Source organism: Oncorhynchus mykiss, chromosome 14, assembly GCF_013265735.2.
Source record: "Oncorhynchus mykiss isolate Arlee chromosome 14, USDA_OmykA_1.1, whole genome shotgun sequence".
NCBI classification, from domain to species: Eukaryota; Metazoa; Chordata; class Actinopteri; order Salmoniformes; family Salmonidae; genus Oncorhynchus; species Oncorhynchus mykiss.
The window spans coordinates 19,590,718-19,615,303 of record NC_048578.1 but is presented as its reverse complement, the minus strand read 5'-3'; the positions used below and the strand labels follow the sequence as shown (position 1 = coordinate 19,615,303).

At 42.6% G+C, this 24,586-nt stretch overlaps 1 protein-coding gene across 1 annotated transcript in view; it reads right to left on the bottom strand.

The window, feature by feature from the left end:
* LOC110488955 (GPI ethanolamine phosphate transferase 2) overlaps window positions 1-24,586 on the bottom strand; it is a 119,558-nt gene that overhangs the window by 33,572 nt on the left and 61,400 nt on the right. The window contains exons 7-8 of the mRNA XM_021561447.2: window positions 21,823-22,040; window positions 18,885-19,160 (exon numbers count right to left, since the gene is read on the bottom strand). Of these exons, the coding sequence (XP_021417122.2) occupies window positions 18,885-19,160; window positions 21,823-22,040 (494 nt within the window). The remainder of the gene's footprint in view (window positions 1-18,884; window positions 19,161-21,822; window positions 22,041-24,586) is intronic.

Here is a 24,586-nt window from a genome sequence, read left to right as displayed (position 1 = left end):
GAATTTAAAAACTGTATGGTTGAAAGAGATGGGACAAAAGGAGTGGCTAAGTCTGGCTGCACAACTTACTGCGAAATTGAGAAATGGTGTGACTAAACTCAACAAAAATAAGCCAAAACTGTATTATGAAGCCAATATCAATGATATAAAGAATGATGGGAAAAATATTGAGTACTTTAAATGAAATTATGGTCAGAAAGACAAATTGAACTCCAACTTTCATCGAATCAGATGGCTTCTTCATCACAAAACATTTGATGTTGCCAATTATTTAAATGATTACTTCATTGGCAAAGTGGGCAAACTTAGGCAAGGAATGCCAACAACGAACAGTGAGCCATCGTATTCATGCATAAAATAACAAATAATCAAAGAAAAGCATTGCAAGTTTGAATTTTGTAAAGTTGGTTCGGGAGATGTGGAAAAATTATTGTTATTTATCAATATTGACAAACCTCCTGGCATTGACAACTTAGATGGAAAGATACTGAGGATGGTAGCTAACTCTATAGCCACTCCTATCTGTCATATATTTTATCTGAGCCTAGAGGAGTCTTTGTCCTCTGGCCTGGAGGGAAGCCAAAGTAATTCCGCTACCCAAAGAATGGTAAAGCTGCCTTTATTGGTTCTAACAGCAGACCTATAAGCTTGCTGCCAGCTCTTAGCAAACTGATGGAAAAAAATGTGTTTGACCAAATAAAATGCGATTTCTCTGTAAACAAAGTAACAACAGACTTTCAGCATGCTTATAGAGAAGGGCACTCGACATGTCACAAATGACACAAATGACTGATGACTGGTTGAAATAAATTGATAAGAAGATTGTGGATTCATAGCTATCTAATAGAACTCAGAGGGTTTTCTTTAATGGAAGCTTCTCTAATGTCAAACGTGTAAAGTGTGGTGTACTGCAGGGCAGCTCTCTAGGCCCTCTACTAATTTATATTTTTACCAATGACCTGCCATTGGCATTAAACAAACCATGTGTGTCCATGTATGCTGATGATTCAACTATACGCATCAGCAACCACAGCTAATGAAGTCCCTGAAACCAATCTGGTAATGAATGGTGTGGCTGTTGAACAAGTTAAGGAGACTAAATTACTTGGCGTTACCTTAGATTGTAAACTGTCATGGTTGTAAAGACGGGGAGAACTCTGTCCTTAATAAAGAGATGCTCTGCTTTTTTGAAACTACACAAAGCAAGTCCTGCAGGCTCTATTTAAAAAAAAAATGTAGCTTGATTATTGTCCTGTCATATGTTCAAGTGCTGCAAAGCAAGACCTAGTTAAGATGCAGCTGGCCCAGAACAGAGCGGCACGTCTTGCTCTTTATTGTAATCAGAGGGCTGATATAAAAACTGTGCATTTCAGTCTCTCTTGGCTAAGAGTTGTGGGGAGACTAACTGCCTCATTTATTTTTATAAGAAACAATAGGTTGAAAATCACAAATTGTTTGCATAGTCAACTTACACACAGCTCTGACACACACACACTTACCCCACCAGACATGCCACCTGGGGTCTTTTCACAGTCCCCAAATCCAGAACAAATTCAAGAATGTGTACAGTATTATATAGAGCCATTATTGCATGGAACATTTTTTTTTTTTAACAGATAAAGCTACACCTCACGGCACAATGCCTCTCCCATATTTGACCTAGATAGTTTGTGTGTATGCATTGATATGTTGGCTATGTGTGCCTTTTGAAAAAAATGTACAGTGGGGCAAAAAAATATTTAGTCAGCCACCAATTGAGCAAGTTCTCCCACTTAAAAAGATGAGAGAGGCCTGTAATTTTCATCATAGGTACACTTCAACTATGACAGACGAAATTAGAAAAAAAAAATCCAGTTAAATCACATTGTAGGATTTTTTATGAATTTATTTGCAAATTATGGTGGAAAATAAGTATTTGGTCAATAACAAAAGTTTCTCAATACTTTGTTATATGCCCTTTGTTGGCAATGACAGAGGTCAAACGTTTTCTGTAAGTCTTCACAAGGTTTTCACACACTGTTGCTGGTATTTTGGCCCATTCCTCCATGCAGATCTCCTCTAGAGCAGTGATGTTTTGGGGCTGTTGCTGGGCAACACGGACTTTCAACTCCCTCCAAGGATTTTCTATGGGGTTGAGATCTGGAGACTGGCTAGGCCACTCCAGGACCTTGAAATGCTTCTTACGAAGCCACTCCTTCGTTGCCCGGGTGGTGTGTTTGGGATCATTGTCATGCTGAAAGACCCAGCCACGTTTCATCTTCAATGCCCTTGCTGATGGAAGGACGTTTTCACTCAAAATCTCACGATACATGGCCCCATTCATTCTTTCCTTTACACGGATCAGTCGTCCTGGTCCCTTGGCAGAAAAACAGCCCCAAAGCATGATGTTTCCAACCCCATGCTTCACAGTAGGTATGGTGTTATTTGGATGCAACTAAGCATTCTTTGTCCTCCAAACACGACGAGTTTAGTATTGGTTCTATTTTGGTTTCATCTGACCATATGACACTCTCCCAATCTTCTTCTGGATCATCCAAATGCTCTCTAGCAAACTTCAGACGGGTCTGGACATGTACTGGCTTAAGCAGGGGGACACGTCTGGCACTGCAGGATTTGAGTCCCTGGCGGCGTAGTGTGTTACTGATGGTAGACTTTGTTACTTTGGTCCCAGCTCTCTGCAGGTCATTCACTAGGTCCCCCCGTGTGGTTCTGGGATTTTTGCTCACCGTTCTTGTGATCATTTTGACCCCACGGGGTGAGATATTGCGTGGAGCCCCAGATCGAGGGAGATTATCAGTGGTCTTGTATGTCTTCCATTTCCTAATAATTGCTCCTACAGTTTATTTCTTCAAACCAAGCTGCTTACCTATTGCAGATTCAGTCTTCCCAGCCTGGTGCAGGTCTACAATTTTGTTTCTGGTGTCCTTTGACAGCTTTTTGGTCTTGGCCATAGTGGAGTTTGGAGTGTGACTGCTTGAGGTTGTGGACAGGTGTCTTTTATACTGATAACAAGTTCAAACAAGTGCCATTAATACAGGTAACAAGAGGAGGACAGAGGAGCCTCTTAAAGAATAAGTTACAGGTCTGTGAGAGCCAGAAATCTTGCTTGTTTGTATGTGACCAAATACATATTTTCCACCATAATTTGCAAATAAATTCCTAAAAAATCCTACAATGTGATTTTCTAGATTTTTTTTTCTCATTTTGTCTGACATAGTTGAAGTGTACCTATGATGGAAATTACAGGCCTCTCTCATCTTTTTAAGTGGGAGAACTTGCACAAATGGTGGCTGACTAAATACTTTTTGCCCCACTGTATGTAGTTCTGTCCTTGAGCTGTTCTTGTCTATTAATGTTCTGTATTATGTCATCTTTTGTGTGGACCCCAGGAAGAGTAGATGCTGCTTTTGCAACAGCTAATGGGGTTCCTAATAAAATACAAAAAATTACCCTTCCTCTGTCCCGCATACATACAACATCTGTAAGGTCCCTCAGTCAAGTATTGAATTTCATGAACAGATTCAACTACAAAGACTAGGAAGCTTTTCAAAAGCCTCACAATGAAGGGCAGTGATTGGTAGATGTGTAACAATAACTAAATCAGACATTGAATCTCTCTTTAAGCATGGTCAAGTTAATAATTATGGTGTGTTCGGCGAGTGGCACAACGGTCTAAGGCACTGCATCTCAGTGCTAGAGTGGTCACTACAGACCCTGGTTCGATTCTAGGCTGTATCACAACCGGCCATGATTGGGAGTCCCATAGGGCGGCGCACAATTAGCCCAGCGTCATCCGGGTTAGTGTTTAGCCGGGGTAGGCCGTCATTGTAAATAAGATTTTGTTCTTAACTGACTTGCCTAGTTAAAATAAAAGGTTAAATAATAAAAAAATGAATACAAAAATGAAACCAACCAACCTCCTCTGTTATTGGGAATGGTGAGAGGTTAGCATGTCTTGGGGGTATGATCTGTGTGCCTTTGTACATTACTCACGATTCATTCAGGACTATCCGGAATCATGGTAGCATCCACATGAATGTACAGTCGTGGCCAAAAGTTTTGATAATGACACAAATATGAATTTCCACAATGTCTGCTGCCTCAGTGTCTTTAGATATTTTTGTCAGATGTTACTATGGAATCCTGAAGTATAATTACAAGCATTTCAAGTGTCAAAGGCTTTTATTTACAATTACATGAAGGTGATGCAAAGAGTCAATATTTGCAGTGTTGACCCTTCTTTTTCAAGACCTCTGCAATCTGCCCTGGCATGCTGTCAATTAACTTCTGGGCCACATCCTCACTGATGGCAGCCCATTCTTGCATAATCAATGCTTGGAGTTTGTCAGAATTTGTGGGTTTTTGTTTGTCCACCCGCCTCTTGAGGATTGACCACAAGTTCTCAATGGGATTAAGGTCTGGGGAGTTTCCTGGCCATGGACCCAAAATATCCATGTTTTGTTCCCCGAGCAACTTAGTTATCACTTTTGCCTTATGTCAAGGTGCTCCATCATGCTGGAAAAGGCATTGTTCGTCACCAAACTGTTCCTGGATGGTTGTGAGAAGTTGCTCTCGGAGGATGTGTTGGTACCATTCTTTATTCATGGCTGTGTTCTTTGGCAAAATTGTGAGTGAGCCCACTCCCTTGGCTGAGAAGCAACCCCACAAACAAATGGTCTTAGGATGCTTTACTGATGGCATGACACAGGACTGATGGTAGCGCTCACCTTGTCTTCTCAGGACAAGCTTTTTTCCGGATGCCCCAAACAATCGGAAAGGGGATTCATCAGAGAAAATGACTTTATCCCAGTCCTCAGCAGTCCAATCCCTGTACCTTTTGCAGCATATCAGTTTGTCCCTGATGTTTTTCCTGGAGAGAAGTGGCTTCGTTGCTTCCCTTCTTGACACCAGGCCATCCTCCAAAAGTCTTTGCCTCACTGTGCGTGCAGATGCACTCACACCTGCCTGCTGCCATTCCTCAGCAAGCTCTGTACTGGTGCTTCCCCAATCCCGCAGCTGAATCAACTTTAGGAGACGGTCCTGGCGCTTGCTGGACTTTCTTGGGCACCCTGAAGCCTTCTTCACAACAATTGAACCGCTCTCTTTGAAGTTCTTGATGACCCAATCAATGGTTGATTTAAGTGCAATCTTACTGGCAGCAATATCCTTGCCTGTGAAGCCCCTTTGTGCAAAGCAATGATGGCAGCACGTGTTTCCTTGCAGGTAACCATGGATGACAGAGGAAGAACAATGATTCCAAGCACCACCCTCCTTTTGAAGCTTCCAGTCTGTTATTCAAACTCAATCAGCATGACAGAGTGATCTCCAGCCTTATCCTCGTCAACACTCACACCTGTGTTAACGAGATAATCACTGACATTATGTCAGCTGGTCCTTTTGTGGCAGGGCTGATATGCAGTGGAAATGTTTTTTGGGGATTCAGTTCATTTGCATGGCAAAGAGGGACTTTGCAATTAATTGCAATTCATCTGATCACTCTTCATAACATTCTGGGGTATATGCAAATTGCCATCATACAAACTGAGGCAGCAGACTTTGTGAAAATTAATATTTGTGTAATTCTCAAAACTTTTGGCCACGACTGTAGAAGTGTTCAGAAACTGATAATATTCTTATTTACAATAAATGTGACTCCAAAATGACAATACATTATTTACCATTAATTTCCATTGGGCACAAAATAATCGGAAATACAACCAAAACAAACTGCAAATGCATCCAACAAATGTGTAGAGTCACAAGCTTGAAGTAGTCATTGTCTGCTAGAATCTTTAGGGGTGTCAATGTTACAGCCTTATTCTAAAATTGATACAATTTACACACAATACCACATAATGACAAAGCAAATACTGTATTTTGAAATATTTGCTAATTTATATGAATAAAAAAACTGAAATATCAGATTTACATAAGTATTCATACCCTTTAGTCAGTACTTTGTTGAAGCACATCCACACTTCCACATTTGGCAGCTATTACCGCCTCGAGTCTTCTTGGGCATGACACTACAAACTTGGCACTCCTGTATTTAGGGAGTTTCTCCCATTCTTCTCTCCCATTCTTCTCTGCAAATCCTCTCAAGGAGGAATGGGGAGTGTCGCTACAAAGCTATTTTTAGGTCTCTCCCGAGATGTTCGATCGGGTTCAAGTCCAGGCTCTGGCTGGGCCGCTCAAGGACATTCAGAGACTTGTCGCGAAGCCACTCCTGCGTTGTCTTGGCTATGTGCGTAGGCTTGTTGTCCTGTTGGAAGGTGAACCTTTGCCCTGGTCTGAGGTCCTGAGCGGTCTGGAGCAGGTTTCGAGTCTCATAGCAAAGGGTCTGATTACTTAAATAAGGTATTTCTGTTTTTTAATTTGTAATAAATTTGCAAACATTTCAAAAAATGTGTTTTCACACTTTGTCATAATGGGGTAATGTGTGTAGATTGATGAGGAAAATGTTTTATTTATAATTAATTTTAGAACAAGGCTAAAATGTGGAACAAAATGTGGAAAAAGTCAAGGGCTCTTAATACTTTCCGAATGCACTGTATGTATAAATCTATATTCCAATACCAAATTGGCACACTGCCGGAGATCCCGTTTGATCATAATGCGTGTTTATCATCCAGAGGGCTGTTTGTGTTCACGCACTGTCACATAAGTCTTTGCCTGAGTCCTTAATGACACCCATTCCCCTATATCGGGCCTGGGAAATTATTTTCCATGGAGGGCCACATTAGAATATATTTTTGCCATCGCATGCCAGAATAATATTACAGGATTATACATCATGTGTATGACTATTGACAGACATATCTACTGTAAATCACTTCCAGATATGCTACTTATTTTACTTTTTTAACATGCACAGAAATAAACCACATCCATGTTCTCCTTTTGGTAGGTATTTTAATTATTAAACATGCAATGAACTACATGGAAGGAAAAGTATACTGTGCATTCAGCACCACAGACAGAACTCGTTAATGGGTATGAACAAAAAGACAAAGAGAGAGATCAACATTACATTTAAACTACTCAATCAGGGTGAGGAGTGAAGTCTCTGATGGGCATTGACTAGAGCAGTGAAGTCCGGTATAGTTTCTGACATTGCTATGCGTAGGATTGCTGAGAGGTAAGAGTCAATAAGAGATGATCTGTGCCTTGAAATAGCAGGGAGAAACGTGGATAAACGTCTTATTCCACAGTGAGAGTTTGTTGATAAGGGCGGTTTATTAGTCTATACAGTACTAGTGGTTGGGAGGTTTTACAAAATCTCACACCAACATGTAAAGAAGCAGTTAGTTTGGTAACAGAGACATTTACACTTTAAAGTGAAAACTCAAACCAAAAATGTGTTGTCAAGAACACATGCAGGGGCATGCAAATAATCTAAAACCACACGTTATAAATAAATATATGAAAAATATAACAGCAGGTAGCCTAGCGTTGGACCAGTAACCGAAAGGTTGCAGAATCAAATCCCAGAGCTGACAAGGTAAAAATCTGTCGTTCTGCCTCTGAACAAGGCAGTTAACCCACTGTTCCCCGGTAGGCCGTCATTGTAAATACGAATTTGTTCTTAACTGACTTGCCTAGTTAAATAAAGGTTATATTGAGAAAAAAAAAATGTAATCACTGAAAATGTCTGTTCACATACATAGGTTGACCCAAACAGCACAAACATCTTCTGAGAATGACTCCTAATCTTTGGAATGTTTTGTTCATCGAGAGATGCATGGAACCTTGTCAGTGACATTGTTTTGAAAAGCTCTCCAATCACTGCCTCAGACTGAAGATCAATGAGCTCAAGTTGCAGGTCAGTGGAAGCGTTATTCACATTGAAGGTGAAAGTAGAGGAAACCAACATGTCATTTTCCAACACTTTGAAATCCTCAAAACGACAAGAAAACTCACCGTTCAAAGCGCGCAGCAGCGATGTATACTCCCGCTGGTCATCCGAGAGGGAACAGACTAGTAGTGTCGCAAAGTAGGTGAGATTGTTGGCTTCTACTTGGCGGGTCAGGAGGAGTAATTTTCCCTTGAAGGCTTTTACAAGGCTGTACATTTGATGCGCAAAAAGGCACTTTCCATTGTAGTTTGGAATTCAGTTCATTCATGACGACCATGATGTCGAAGGTGAAGGCAAAATCAGCCAAACATTCTTTAACTTGCAGTTGAGGGAAATCCACATATTTCCCTTTCATTTGCAAAAACTCAGCAATCTCTGACTTCAGGTCCCACACCCTTTTAAGCACCTTCCCCAAACTCAGCCATCTCACGTTTGTGTGGTAGGGGAGATCTGCATGACTCGACTCTGTCTCTTCCAACAGTGAGACTAAATGCCTGTGGTTTAAAGATTTTGCTCTTATGAAGTTTACCACTTTAGTAACTATAATCACAACATGGCTAATTTTCTGAACACATTTACAGAGCACCTCCTGACGAATAATGCAATGCAGGAAAAACAATTCTGATCTGGGTTCAGCACAGCTACTTGATCTTCTATCCTTTTCAAAAGGCCAACGTTTTTTCCTGTCAAGTTTGGGCATCCATCAGTGGTCACACTGGGTAACTTTTCAAAATTCAGTCCCAGTTTTGCTACACACTTATTATCCTCCTCCAATAAATATTTACCTGTGGTTGTGCTCTTCATTGACTGCACTGAAGCAAGCTCCTCTGTAATTACTAAGTCTGGGGTTATGCCTCAAGAGAATATCAACAACTGCGCCGGGTCACGTGCATCACTGCTCTCATCCAGGGACAAGGAGAAATACTTTACCTTGTCTTTCACTGTTGTTCCATATTCTCTGCGATGTCCTCAATGCGCCGTGTCACTGTGTCTGGACATGGAAACATTTCAAACAACTCTTTTGTGTTGGGGCAAAGTATTGCTGGTGTGATGAAACAAAAATAGAACTGTTTGGCCATAATGACCATTGTTATGTATGGAGGAAAAAGGTGGAGGCTTGCAAGCTGAAGAACACCATCCCAACCGTGAAGCACGTGGGTGGCAGCATCATGTTGTGGGGGTGTTTTGCTACAAAAGGGACTGGTGCACTTCACAAAATAGATGGCATCATGGGGTAGGGAAATTATGTAGATATATTGAAGCAACATCTCAAGACATCAGGAAGTTAAAGCTTGGTCGTAAATGGGTCTTCCAAATGAGCAATGACCCCAAGCATACTTCCAAAGTTCCAAGGCAAAATGGCTTCAGGACAACAAAGTCAAGGTATTGGAGTGGCCATCACAAAGCCCTGACCTCAATCCTATAGAAAATGTATGGGCAGAACTGAAAAAGCGTGTGCGAGCAAGGAGACCTGACTCAGTTACAACATCCTAGGAAGAGTAGCTGCTGCTTGGGGATCCATAATAAATACAAATCTCTAGCTTTTTGCTAGACCGGGTTTTTAATCAGAAAAGGAATCCCGCAAGGCTCCCTTCTCTCCCCCCTTCGGTTTCCCAAGGCATGCTGAGAAAGACACAAAGTAAACCTATCAAGACGTACTGAGTGAATAATTGGAAGCAATGCCTTGTTCCCCGCCAACTTTTTAATTGTATTTTTTAAGTTCACCATCAGTTGTGTGTGAAGACTAAACAAGCTAATGTAAAACATTTCCTGCGAATGCTTTTTTCGGGACTCCATATATATATATGGAGTCCCGAAAAAAGCATTCGCAGGAAATACACTATATATACAAAAGTATGTGAACACCCCTTCAAATGAATGGATTCGGCTACTTCAGCCACACCCGTTACTGACATGTATATCAAATCGAGCACACATCCATGAAATCTCCATAGACAAACATTTCAGTGGAATGGCATTACTGAAGGGCTCAGTGACTTTCAACGTGGCACCGTCATAGGATGCTACCTTTCCAACAAGTCAGTTCGTAAAATGTATGCCCTGCTATAGCTGCCCCGATCAACTGTAAGTGCTGTTATTGTGAAATGGAAAAGTCTAGGCGCAAAGTGGAAAATCGTCTGTCCTTGGTTGCAACACTCACTACCGAGTTCCAAACTGCTCTGGAAGCAAAGTCAGCACAATAACTATTTGTCCGGAGCTTCATTAAATAGGTTTCCATGACCGAGCAGCTGCACACAAGCCTAAGATGACCATGCGCAATGCCAAGCATCGGCTGGAGCGGTGTAACGCTCACTGCCATTGGACTCTGGAGCAGTGGAAACGAGTTCACTGAAGTGATGAATAACGCTTCACCATCTGGCTTTGGCAGATGTGGATGCTAGGAGAACACTACCTGCCTGAATGCATATTGCCAACTGTAAGGTTTGGTGGAGCACGAATAATGGTCTGGGGCAGTTTTTCATGGTTCAGAATTGGCCACTTAGCTCCAATGAAGGGAAGTTGTAACACTAAAACATTCTAGATGATTCTGTGCTTCCAACTTTGTGGCCACAGTTTGGGGAAGGCCCTTTCCTGTTTTAGCATGCCTCCATGCACAAAGTGAGGTCCATACAGAAATGGTTTGTCGAGATCGGTGTAGAACAATTAGAATGTTCTGCACAGAACCCTGACCTCAACCCCATCGAACACCTATGGGATGAATTGGAACGCCGACTTTGAGCCAGTGCCCGACCTAATAAATGCTTGTGGCTGAACGAAAGCAAGTCCCTGCAGCAATGTTCCAACATCTAGTGGAAAGCCTTCCCATAGGAGTAGAGGCTGTTAGAGCAGCAAAGAGGGGACCAACTCCATATTAATGCCCATGATTTTTGAATGAGATGTTCGACGAGCAGGTGTCCCCATACTCTTGGTCATGTAGTGTATGATGATTGAAAGATCGGAGAGTGAACACGGTCATTAATCAGGATGTACAAAACAAATTTATCAGGCCTCATCAGATATTAATTCCAAAGTGAGGTATTGAGAAAAAAGATATTTAACACAGAAGAATGAGTCAATTATGACTATTCTGACCCCTCGTGTTTAATCATACTTCCTATAATATACAGCAGTGTTTCGCAACTCCGGTCCTTGAGTTCCCCCAACAGCACATCTTTTTGTTTTGGCCCCGGACAAGCACATGTCAAATCATTTCTAAGCCTTTGACAATTTGAATCGGTTGATTTTGTCCACAGCTACAATAAAATTGTGGGCTGTTGGGGGTATTGGAGGACTGGAGCTGGGCTGTTGGGGGTACTGGAGGACCGGAGATGGGCAACACTGATATACAGTATGACCTAAAGCTAACTGCCAAATAAAGAAACACTTGAGTAAATGAGGGATACAAAGTATATTGAAAGTTCCGAAGTTAAAACAGCAATTAACATCCCGTCATGCTTAGGGACATGTATAAAAACGCCCAGTTTCTCATTTCTCAGTGACTTTGAAAGAGGTGTCTCAAAGGAGCATAAGGGGTTTCATGTACGCGTCTGTGTCTCTCAGGCACTAACTCTCAACCCAATTGAACACTTATGGGAGATTCTGGAGCAGCGCGTGAGAGCACTTTCCACCACCATCAAAACACCAAATTATGGAATATCTCATGGAAGAATAAGTCACTCCAACAGAGTTCCAGACACTTGTAGAATTTATGCCAAGGTGCATTGAAGCAGTTCTGGCGGCATGTGGTGGACCAACGCCCTATTAAGACACTTTATCTTGGTTTTTCCTTTATTTTGGCAGTTACCTTTACATGATCAGTTGAAGTAATACTAACATACTGTAAACTACATACCTAATGAGTATATACTACATACTATATACACTATTAGTTCATTTTAGTATACTGTAAACAAACAGTATGCTTTCAGTTGAGCGTACTAGCTCTTCGCCTGTCTACCGGGAGTTGATGCTGTTGCTATGCAACCTTTTGCTAGCTACAGTGGCTTGCGAAAGTATTGACCCCCTTGCCATTTTTCCTATTTTGTTGCCTTACAACCTGGAATTAAAATAGATTTTGGGGGGTTTGTATAATTTGATTTACACAACATGCCTACCACCTCGAAGATGCAAAATATTTTTTCTTGCGAAACAAGCAAGAAATAAGACAACAAAAACAGAAAACTTGAGCGTGCATCATTCCTTCAATTCTGACTAGTTTCCCAGTCCCTGCCGATGAAAAACAGCCCCACAGCATGATGCTGTCACCACCATGATGGTGTTCTCGGGGTGATGAGAGGTATTGGATTTGAGCCAGACATAGCGTTTTCCTTGATGGCCAAAAAGCCATCTGACCAGAGTACCTTCTTCCATATGTTTGGGGAGTCTCCCACATGCCTTTTGGCGAACACCAAAAAGGTTTGCTTATTTTTTTCTTTAGACAATGGCTTTTTTCTGGCCACTCTTCCATAAAGCCCAGTACGGCTTCAAGTGGTCCTATGGACAGATACTCCAATATCCGTTGTGGAGCTTTGCAGCTCCTACAGGGTTCTCTTTGTTGCCTCTCTGATTAATGCCCTCCTTGCCTGGTCCGTGAGTTTTGGTGGGCAGCCCTCTCTTGGCAGGTTTGTTCTGGTGCCCTATTCTTTCAATTTTTTAATAATGGATTTAATGGTGCACCGTTGGATGTTCAAAGGTTCTGATATTTTTTTTTATAACCAACGCTGATCTGTACTTCTCCACAACTTTGTCCTTGACCTATTTGGACAGCTCCTTGGTCTTCATGGTGCCGCTTGCTTGGTGGTGCCCCTTGCTTAGCGGTGTTGCAGACTCTGGCGCCTTTCAGAACAGGTGTATATATATATATTTCGGGGCACCACTTTTCCGTTTTTTATTTTTTTGAAATAAGTTTTTTCCCTAATTTCTCTTCACCAATTTGGACTATTTTGTGTCCATTACATGAAATCCAAATAAAAATCCATTTAAATTATAGGTTGAATTGCAACAAAATAGGAAAAACGCAAGGGGGATGAATACTTTTGCAAGGCACTGTAGTTAGCCTAACAACTTACTAGTTAGACATTTTACGACTTCGGGTGTGTTCTTAAATTCAATATGGAGTGCCAAAGTGCGCTCGCAAATTCAGAGCGTTGTCAGATTGTCCGTTTGTAAATTTACAGCCTTTCACTCTCCAAGTGCACACTGGACGCTCAGGCCGAGGGGTAGGGTTGATTTGAGCGTTCTGACCTTACAACGGCAGTCAAGCACCCAAGCTAACTATGGCTAGCTTGCTAGCTACTTCCAGACACAAATGAGGCCACTCTGACCATTTTACTCGCCCTAGCAGAGCATGACTGCAACTGTGCTGCTGGCAACCATTTAAGTAAGTTTTTTTAGCCTACGTTTACTGACACCTGCAATACTCAACCGGTGTTGAGCATTCGTAAATTCATTATTCTACGCTCTGGTACACTCAGACCAGAGTGCTCTGAAATCGGAGTAGGTAGCCAGAGAAAATTTACGAAAGCACCCGAATGTCCATTGAGAACGCACAACGACGATACTATACCATTTAGCTAAGCTAAGAATGACGGGAATAAGCAAGTCAATAAACGTTGGATAGTTAGATAGCCTAAAGTTAATATACTGGCAAGTTTTATGTATAAGTAGCCAACTAACGTTAGGTAGCTAGCTAACCTGTGTGATATGCTATGTGGTTCATAAGGACAGAATAGCTAACAAATTGTCAGCCAACATAACGTGTAAGGTAACGTATTTGAAAAGTCATTACATTGATAAATATTCTGAACATTGTCATAATTAGTTAAAACAATGAATTTGTATCCGCTCTCGTACTTCGGCTGGATATTTTCCGACATTTTCTGAAAAAGATGTGAAGCCACGCCCATTTCCTGAATAATTGCATTATGGGCCCTAAAGCACGTAAAACTTCATATCTTGGCGAATTTAGTACAACATCCGGGAACTTTTGGCATACTATGCCCATACTATGACCTATAAGCATTCTATATACTCAATTCACATCACAAATAGTATGGTTTTTTTTTTTTATCCGTTATTTTACCAGGTAAATTGACTGAGAACACGTTCTCATTTACAGCAACGACCGGGGGAATAGTTACAGGGGAGAGGAGCGGGGTGAATGAGCCAATCGTAAACTGGGGATTATTAGGTGACCGTGATGGTTTGAGGGCCAGATTGGGAATTTAGCCAGGACACCGGGGTTAACACCTCTACTCTTACGATAAGTGCCATATGACCTATAATGGCCCCAGAGAGTCAGGAGATCCATTTAACGCCCCATCCGAAAGACGGCACCCTACACAGGGCTGGGGAATTGGGATATTATTTTTTATTTTATTTTTTTTAGACCAGAGGAAAGAGTGCCTCCAGCAGCATCTGGTCTCCCATCCAGGGACTGACCAGGACCAACCCTGCTTAGCTTCAGAAGCAAGCCAGCAGTGGTATGCAGGGTGGTATGCTGCTGGCATTAGTGCGGTTAGTATGAGTATTCGAACACTGCTATTGTCATGTTAGTACATAGCTCCAGAATGTGATTGTCTCTTGGACAGAGTGAGCATCATTGGACAGAGTGAGCATCATTGGACACATCATCCAGCTAAAGGAGAGCCGACCACACAAGATGTCCACGTAGCAAAATATCTCAAACGTTAAAAAAGTGTTTCTGACATCTGGTTAGGCAACCCTAACCCCAAATAACATAAACAAGACTCACACTCTATGGAGAGAAGACCATAACTGCAGTGATCAATGCATGTCAGACTGTATGGAGAAACTAACTTAAGTGATCAATGGCTTGTCAGACTCCCTATGTTTCACTGCACAACACGACCTCAACAAACAAGACAATATCTTCCTTCCAGCTCTTTATTTAGGTGCATGGGAAGGGCAATATTTTTTTCTCTGGAACAGACTCACTTATTAGCCTTTTCTCTCTCGACGTTCTTTTCACCTGTCAGCACTTTCTGTTAGTTCCCAGAAGGGGGAGAAGTGGCCACTTCTTCAGACATACTGTAATTGAGAAAGCTTGGTGACACGGGTGTTTCTAATCTCATTAGATGGAGAAAAATACTGGTTTGTCTTTAAAAACTTGTCTGCCTTTATCTAGCAAGGGTAAATTAATTTTCATTATTCACTTCTCTTTTTGTTGCATGCTTGAGGTGCAATTTTGAATTTTTTTATTTTATTTATTTATTTCACCTTTTTTACCAGGTAGGCTAGTTGAGAACAAGTTCTCATTTACAACTGCGTCCTGGCCAAGATAAAGCATAGCAGTGTGAACAGACAGCAACACAGAGTTACACATGGAGTAAACAAGTCAATAACACAGTAGAATATTTTTTTTTTAAATTAAAAAAAGGAGTCTATATAAATTGTTTGCAAAAGGCATGAGGAGGTAGGCGAATAAATACAATTTAGCAGATTAACACTGGAGTGATAATTGATCAGATGGTCATGTGCAGGCAGAGATACTGGTGTGCAAAAGAGCAGAAAAGTAAATAAATAAAAACAGTATGGGGATGAGGTAGGTAAATTGGGTGGGCTATGATCAGTGAGATACACCTGCTGGAGCGCGTGCTACGGGTGGGTGTTGCCATCGTGACCAGTGAACTGAGATAAGGCGGAGCTTTTCCTAGAACGGACTTGTAGATGACCTGGAGCCAGTGGGTCTGGCAACGAATATGTAGCGAGGGCCAGCCGACTAGAGCATACAGGCCGCAGTGGTGGGTGGTATAAGGTGCTTTAGTAACAAAGCGGATGGCACTTTGATAAACTGCATCCAGTTTGCTGAGTAGAGTATTGGAAGCCATTTTGTAGAGGACATCGCCGAAGTCGAGGATCGGTAGGATAGTCAGTTTTACTAGGGTAAGTTTGGTGGCGTGAATGAAGGAGGCTTTGTTGCGAAATAGTAAGCCGATTCTAGATTTGATTTTGGATTGGAGATGTTTGATATGAGTCTGGAAGGAGAGTTTACAGTCTAGCCAGACACCTAGGTACTTATAGATGTCCACATATTCTAGGTCGGAACCATCCAGGGTGGTGATGCTAGTCGGGCGTGCGGGTGCAGGCAGCGAACGGTTGAAAAGCATGCATTTGGTTTTACTAGCGTTTAAGAGCAGTTGGAGGCCACGGAAGGAGTGTTGTATGGCATTGAAGCTCGTTTGGAGGTTAGATAGCACAGTGTCCAAGGAAGGGCCAGAAGTATACAGAATGGTGTCGTCTGCGTAGAGGTGGATCAGGGAATCGCCCGCAGCAAGAGCAACATCATTGACATATACAGAGAAAAGAGTCGGCCTGAATTTAACCCTGTGGCACCCCCATAGAGACTGCCAGAGGACCAGACAACATGCCCTCCGATTTGACACACTGAACTCTGTCTGCAAAGTAGTTGGAGAAACAGGCAAGGCAGTCATTAGAAAAACCGAGGCTACTGAGTCTGCCGATAAGAATATGGTGATTGACAGTGAGTCGAAAGCCTTGGCCAGGTCGATGAAGACGGCTGCACAGTACTGTCTTTTATCGATGGCGGATATGATATCGTTTAGTACCTTTCGCGTGGCTGAGGTGCACCCGTGACTGGCTCGGAAACCAGATTGCACAGCGGAGAAGGTACGGTGGGATTCGAGATGGTCAGTGATCTGTTTGTTGACTTGGCTTTGGAAGACCTTAGATAGGCAGGGCAGGATGGATATAGGTCTGAAACAGTTTGGGTCCAGGGTGTCTCCCCCTTTGAAGAGGGGGATGACCGCGGCAGCTTTCCAGTCCTTGGGGATCTCAGACGATATGAAAGAGAGGTTGAACAGGCTGGAAATAGGGGTTGCGACAATGGCGGCGGATAGTTTCAGAAATAGAGGGTCCAGATTGTCAAGCCCAGCTGATTTGTACGGGTCCAGGTTTGCAGCTCTTTTAGAACATCTGCTATCTGGATTTGGGTAAAGAAGAAGCTGGGGAGGCTTGGGCGAGTAGCTGCAGGGGGGTGGGGGGGGGGGGCTGTTGGCCGAGGTTAGAGTAGCCAGGAGGAAGGCATGGCCAGCCGTTGAGAAATGCTTGTTTAAGTTTTCAATTATCATGGATTTATCGCTGTTGACCGGGTTACCTAGCCTCAGTGCAGTGGGCAGCTGGGAGGAGGTGCTCTTGTTCTCCATGGACTTTACAGTGTCCCAGAACTTTTTGGAGTTAGAGCTACAGGATGCAAATTTCTGCTTGAAAAAGCTGGCCTTTGCTTTCATGACTGACTGCGTGTATTGGTTCCTGACTTCCCTGAACAGCTGCATATCGCGGGGACTATTCGATGCTATTGCAGTCCGCCACAGAATGTTTTTTGTGCTGGTCGAGGGCAGTCAGGTCTGGAGTGAACCAGGGGCTATATCTGTTCTTAGTTCCGCATTTTTTGAACGGAGCATGCTTATCAAAGATGGTGAGGAAGTTACTTTTAAAGAATGACCAGGCATCCTCAACTGACTGGATGAGGTCAATATCCTTCCAGGATACCCGGGCCAGGTTGATTAGAAAGGCCTGCTCGCAGAAATGTTTTAGGGAGCGTTTGACAGTGATTAGGGGTGGTCGTGACTGTGGACCCGTAGCGGATACAGGCAATGAGGCAGTGATCGCTGAGATCCTGATTGAAGACAGCGGAGGTGTATTTGGAGGGCCAGTTGGTCAGGATAACGTCTATGAGGGTGCCCTTGCTTACAGATTTAGGGTTGTACCTGGTGGGTTCCTTGATAATTGGTGTGAGATTGAGGGCATCTAGCTTAGATTGTAGGACCGCCGGGGTGTTGAGCATATCCCAGTTTAGGTCACCTAACAGAACAAACTCTGAAGCTAGATGGGGGGTGATCAATTCACAAATGGTGTCCAGGGCACAGCTGGGAGCTGAGGGGGGTCGGTAGCAGGCGGCAACAGTGAGAGACTTATTTCTGGAGAGATTCATTTTTAAAATTAGAAGTTCTAACTGTTTGGGAATGGACCTGGAAAGTATGACATTATTTTGCAGGCTCTCTCTGCAGTAGACTGCAACTCCTCCCCCTTTGGCAGTTCTATCTTGACGGGAAATGTTATAGTTGGGTATGGAAATCTCAGAATTTTTGGTGGCCTTCCTAAGCCAGGATTCAGACACAGCAAGGATATTAGGGTTGGCAGAGTGTGCTAAAGCAGTGAGTAAAACAAACTCATGGAGGAGGCTTCTGATGTTGACATGCATGAAACCAAGGCTTTTTCGATCACAGAAGTCAACAAACGAGGGTGCCTGGGGACATGCAGGGCCTGGGTTTACCTCCACATCACCCACGGAACAGAGGAGGAGTAGAATGAGGGTACGGCTAAAGGCTATCAAAACTGGTCGCCTAGAGCGTTGGGGACAAAGAATAAAAGGAGCAGATTTCTGGGCGTGGTAGAATATATTTAGGGCATAATGCGCAGATAGGGGTATGATGGGGTGCAGGTACAGCGGAGGTAAGCCCAGGCACTAGGTGATGATATGAGAGGTTGTATCTAAATAAATAAACTGTTCGGGCACTGATTTCGCAAGTAAGACTTGTAGGGACAGAAATAAGTAATTATAAAGAAAGGCCCGTGTAATTTCAAATACTTTTTATCTCAATGGGTGCGCCTTTTTTTTTTATCAACATGCTTGTTTTGCACTATGACGCTAATGCAATTATTTCATCTGTCTGCGCAATGATGCCGACGGCAGGGAATAGGCTACTGTGGTTGGGGATGGTCAGAGAAGACAATGCACCTTTTCAGACCTCAAAAGTGGTCTAATTTAAATGTAAGAGAAATGTCAGTGAAAGACAGTGTTACGATATGCTGTTATGAAATGGTTAAGAGATGCTTGTTTTAATTACTTCAAAAGAACCCAAAACGTAACTACTACCATTAATTGCTAGGTTGTTTTTAATACACACAAGGAAAACAGCAGAGCGTAAAGTATGACCAGTCTTTAGAAGACAAAGAGCTACTAATGTCTCAGTGTCGATGTACTCACCTTCCCAGGGGGCTTTCCTCCCCTCCTGGCTGCCATGGATACCAGGATGCAGAGCAGGGCTGAGGAGAGGGCCACTGCCCCGAACACCAGTCCCCAGGAGAGGCTGCAGAAGTAACAGGAGCTCTCGGCCGAGGTGCACACCAGCACGTGCACGGAGGAGAGGAGCAAGCAGAGCAGGTAGAAGGGCAGCGAGAGCAGAGCAGAGGACACAGGGAGATCCACCTCTGAGGCACTGCTCAGTGCCTCGGGCATGGCCAGCAGCAGGAGGAGAAGGAGCTGGAAAGAGAAAGGGGAATGCACACACACTCAGAAAATCCTGGAATTAAATAAAAACAGACTCAATGGTGTATTTACATATGCATGCAGATACAGCACTAACACCAGACAGACCAAGCTCATCTCAATTGTTGCAACTGTTGAGTCAAACAGTAAAGGAAACAGCAGATGGAAAGAGATGGATGGATAGATGGGCAAGCTATGAGGTAACACTTGAGTCAAGGGTCCGCGAGTAGAGTGTGAGGGTACAGAGAACAGACATTTGTCAATCCGTGGTTGATGTGGCTTGGATTGAGTCAAAGCTAAAACATAATTTGTGTGCTTCTCGATATTTGCATTTGGATTGACTAAAGTCTTTCAACTGGAACCTTTGAATGTGCCATCTTGGAAGCAAATATGCAAGCTCTTTCTTTTCAAATTAAACACCAGAGACACGTGTTCCATGTCCTTTGCTACGCAGTTCCCTTTTTCGTCCCATCTCTACGGACTAAATCTATCAGGGACGGTGCACTAGAAAGATGACTAGTTGCTTTGTCCTTGAGTACTGACTGTAACAAAATGCTGACAAGTCCAACTTTTTCTTTTGAAAACAGCCTCTTTTCTCTCTCTTTGCATCTTTCACTTATTTCTTCCAGATGGGAGGCAGTCACCTCTGAGGGACACTTCTTAGTTTCAATTCAGAGTTAGGGATATTTTTTATCAACTTTCCCCACTGCTCCCAATAATGCTCACTGGGGAGTCTATACAGAGCGTTCTATGTCATGCTAGAATTAGCATTTTTATCTCTGATAAGAAATAAGTAACTTGAAGGAAAACAGTCTAAAAGCGTGAACATGACAGCAAAGCCAGTGAATTCAAATGGAAAACAGTACAAACTGGAATTATGACTTGTGAGTACAATATTTACCATTTCTAAGCAAATTCTAAAAGTGGATGCAAACGTATATATTTTTTTAATCGACAGTTAAATATCCCAATATTATTTTGGATGATATTTTATTGATACTTTGACGCAACCTATTGTTTTTTAAAAGCCAACGCTACGCGACTGTACCTACGCCAAAACTATTTTTCAACCTATAGCTTGTTCTCCATCTTCTTTTTAAATAGTGGGCCAACATGTTTTCAGGAATTTTATCTCCCTGACTGATCAAAACTCGCTTTCTCATGGCTCTCTTGTCTCTCTGCAGCAGATATATGGTGAGCAATATGTTTGGAACATAAAATCGCAATACATTTAGAATCGTGAGAATTGCAATAAGTTATCGTATTGACAGTATGGTGATAATATCATGAGGTCCCTGGCAGTTCCCAGCCCTATTCTAAACCCATGAGGTTATAACATACAGTATATTTTATAAAAACAGCTCTACCAATGATCCAAAACAGTCCTACGTTAAGTCAAACCCTTACACAAGGAATGCAAGAGAGCAGTTGCCAACACGTTCTGTGATTGTTACAATTATTGTTTTCAGCTTCTACCGCAAAATTACCTTTTTGCATATTAAAGCCTCTTCTCCAAGATTAAATGATCAAAACATATTGAAATGCACATTAGTTGTGACTGCAACAGTCAGTGCGGCAGATTTAGCTTTGTTAATTTTTTTTGAAGGGAACGTGTGGGAATTGCCCCATTCAATATCGTTCACGTGGCAGAATCGTTGTACAAGCCAAGGAATGTTGTAAAGTTGTACAGTTACCGCGAGCCCCTTCGGCCCCAGAAAAAGTTTACTTGGAGAAATGCTTGCTCAACAAAGAGCAGTAGAGATCTGTTCCAACTGTCGAATTCTTCTCACACTAGCTCAAGGTCATTTAAATAATTGAAGGCTATATCAACACTATGTAAACCATGGGCTTTAATAAAGTGAAGCGTAATATCAACATTACATTTGTTTCATTAATATTGATTGTGTTCTATGAATATGCCTAGTCTAGATTTTGGGTCTCTTCAGGAGCAAAATTGGCATCTTAAAATGCTAATATATTTGGATGTGGGATCTTTATGGATGTAGGTACCTCATCCCAACAGTTTAGAATGCTAAGTGCTTATTTAGGCCAATGCCATACAACATAGAAACCATCAGCAATATAACACCATGGTCACACACCATACCATGCACTGGCATGCATATATACTGTACTTAACAGTTTGGGTATGTAGAAAAGTGTCCCTAATCATGATGCTTTTCTCAGGAATGCTGAAATGTTTGTGTTGCTCTCAACAACCCCCATTCTGTCACACCTCTGGGAAGCTGTTGTGATGACATCCTTTAGGTCTGATATCTGATTGGAAGCTCCCAGACATTTCTTGATAGTATTTTCCTGTAACTCAACAGTCCTGCTTGCACAGTGCTAAATTGTCCATATACACATATGGAGTCAGATAATATATGAATAGACTTTGTTAATATAGAAATTGCATAGTGTTATTACGGGTCACATGTGAGGTATATATACACAAGATATTATTCACTACAGCCTCACCACCACCACCCTCATCAGGAAAGTTCCTGCCCCCTGATCCTTGGCCCACTCCCAGCTCCGGGGTGTTGTTTCCCCTGGGTACAGATCTAGGATCAGTTTCCCTTCAAGCCTAACCTTAGCAATTTGTGAGGAAAATTACAAACTGACAAGCATCTAGGGGCAACACCCCAATACCCACCTGGAAGACAAGGACCATGCCCACCACCATGGAATATATGTCATATTTGCCCAGCTGCTTGCTGAGGGCTTCACTCATGGCCCTGAGGGCCTCCAGGTACTGCTTGAACACCTTCTTCCCCATGTTGGTCAGCACCTCTGATGTGTTGCCCTCCACCACTAGCTTCACCCAGTTACCATGGGACTTCTCTGCCACACGGAACTGCTCATAGCCCTCCTCTGTGGGAGAGATATGAGAGGAGGGAGAGAGAGATGAGAGGAGGGCGAGGAATGGAAGGTGTAATGACAAAATGTGGGTTTGTGATATAATATGCATATTAATAAATCAATCAATTACACATCATGAACAATAAACAAACTACTACTGCTACTACTGGAAGTCGCACACGTAGACAAAACATAACTAAATGTATCACCTTTAAAGACTATTGTATATATTTAAAATTACACAATGACATGCTAATAGTTAATCTTGTGGTAGAAAAAAAACACAGGTAATCATTTACACATTTACTCTCAAATAATTTGCGATGGAGACTTGGAGTAACGCATTATCAATCAACTGCACTTAAATGAAGTGGCCCAACAGTACATTCACTCCATATCATTTGTATGCAGGTGTATAGCTCCATTAGTATCGAGGTTGCCAACTCGGATCCAACTCATAATGGTCAGGATTAGGGTTGCACATTATGGGGAATATTCAGGAGGTTGAAACTTTCCGTGGGAATTAACGGGAATATATGGGAAAATATGCAAATTAATATTCATGTTTTTTGCATTGGATATATTTACCATATCATATGGAAACAGAAACATAAACCTTTTACCTAATCATAATTGCAAATGATGAAATCCTTCCAATAGAAATACAAAACAACAATTTAGTCACGAATTTAACTTTAAATGAGTTGACTCTTCACATGGGATGATTTCACTGAACAACAAAATAAAGGGAATATTGAATGATCCCCAATGATCCATCGCATCACCCAAAAACATTTCCAACATACATCTGTAAAATGAGAGTCTAAAAACTAAAGCTTTAGTTGTCTTCCTTTCAGGCTCCCATGTCTTCTCCCTGGACCTCCTCAATGTCCACCACTTGAACAGCAGACTCTGAGGCCTCATCTTCACTGTCACTTTCCAACCTTGTTGAGGATGGCTTGTTATCAGGCTCAAAAAAAAAATCAAACAAGCCCACATGGCCACCAATTTTTCAACTCTTGTATTGGTCAACCTGTTGCGTGCCTTGGTGTGCGTGTTCCCAAACAAGGACCAGTTGCGCTCTGAGGCGGCTGATGTTGGTGGGATTTGGAGGATGATGGAGGCAACAGGGGAAAGAGCCTCAGATCCACCAAGTCCCTTCCACCAGGTGGCTGATGAGATATCTTGGCACAACTGCGATATTGCATCTCCATCCCAAAGCCCTTGCTTGGAAGTGTACTTCGCCAGACTGCCAAGAACCTTGCCCTCATCCAGGCCAAGGTGGCGAGACACAGTAGTGATGACACCATAGGCCTTGTTGATCTCTGATGCTCTTTCCAGCAAAGTTGGGGTTCAACATGTACGCTGCAGCGTGACTGGGCTTCAGGCAGAAGTCTTCACGCTTTTTGATGCATTTCAGAACTACAGTTTCCTCTGCTTGGAGCAACAGCGAAGTGGGCAGGGCAGTACGGATTTCTTATCTTACATCTGCAAGCAGAGTCTGAACATCAGACAGGATGGCATTGTCTCCCTCAATCCGTGCAATGGCTCCTGCTATATGTTTCAGGAGTTTCAAACTGCTTACCAATCTCTCCAAAATACATCATCCAGGAGGATCCCCTTGATGGGGCTGTCCATATCGGCAGACTGTGATATGGCCACTTCTTGGAGAGACTGCTTCCCCTCCAGGAGACTGTTAAACATGATGACAACTCCACCCCAATGGGTGTTGCTGGGCAGTTTCAATGTGGTGCTCTTATTCTTCTCACTTTGCTTGGTGAGGTAGATTGCTGCTATAACTTGATGACCCTTCACATACCTAACCATTTCCTTGGTTCTCTTGAGGAGTGTATCCATTGTTCTCAGTGCCATGATGTCCTTGAGGAGCAGATTCAATGCATGAGCAGCACAGCCAATGGGTGTGATGTGAGGGTAGGACGCCTCCAATTTAAACCAAGCAGCCTTCGTGTTCGCAGCATTGCAAATACCGTCTATGGTCCAAGGTCATTGATGTTTGCCTTCAGCTCATCTGCAATGTAGAGACCAGTGTGTCTGTTGTCCCTTGTGTCTGTGCTCTTGTAGAATACTGGTTGAGGGGCGGAAATTATGGGGTGGAGACGATGTAGTTAATTATTCCTTGCCCACGAACAGTCGACCACCCATCAGAGATGATTGCAATGCAGTCTGCTTTCTATTTGATTTGCTTGACCTTCACTTGAACTCAGTTGAACTCTGAATCCAGCAAATTAGTAGATAAAGCATGTCTGGTTGGAGGGGTGTATGCTGGGTGAAGAACATTCAGAAATCTCTTCCAATACACATTGCCTGTTAGCTTCAGAGGTGAACCAGTTGCACACACAGCTCAAGCAAGACATTCATCAGTATTTCTCTGACTATGTTCCTCCATTCAGTCAAAAAAAACTTCTGATTCCAGGAGGACCATGAGCTGTTCCTATCGATAAGGTATCTGATTCATCATTTTCACCTCGAAAAGAAGTAGAGGGACTTTTGTTAGAGGTTGATTGTTGTGAGTGCTGAGGGAACTTCATGCACTTGGC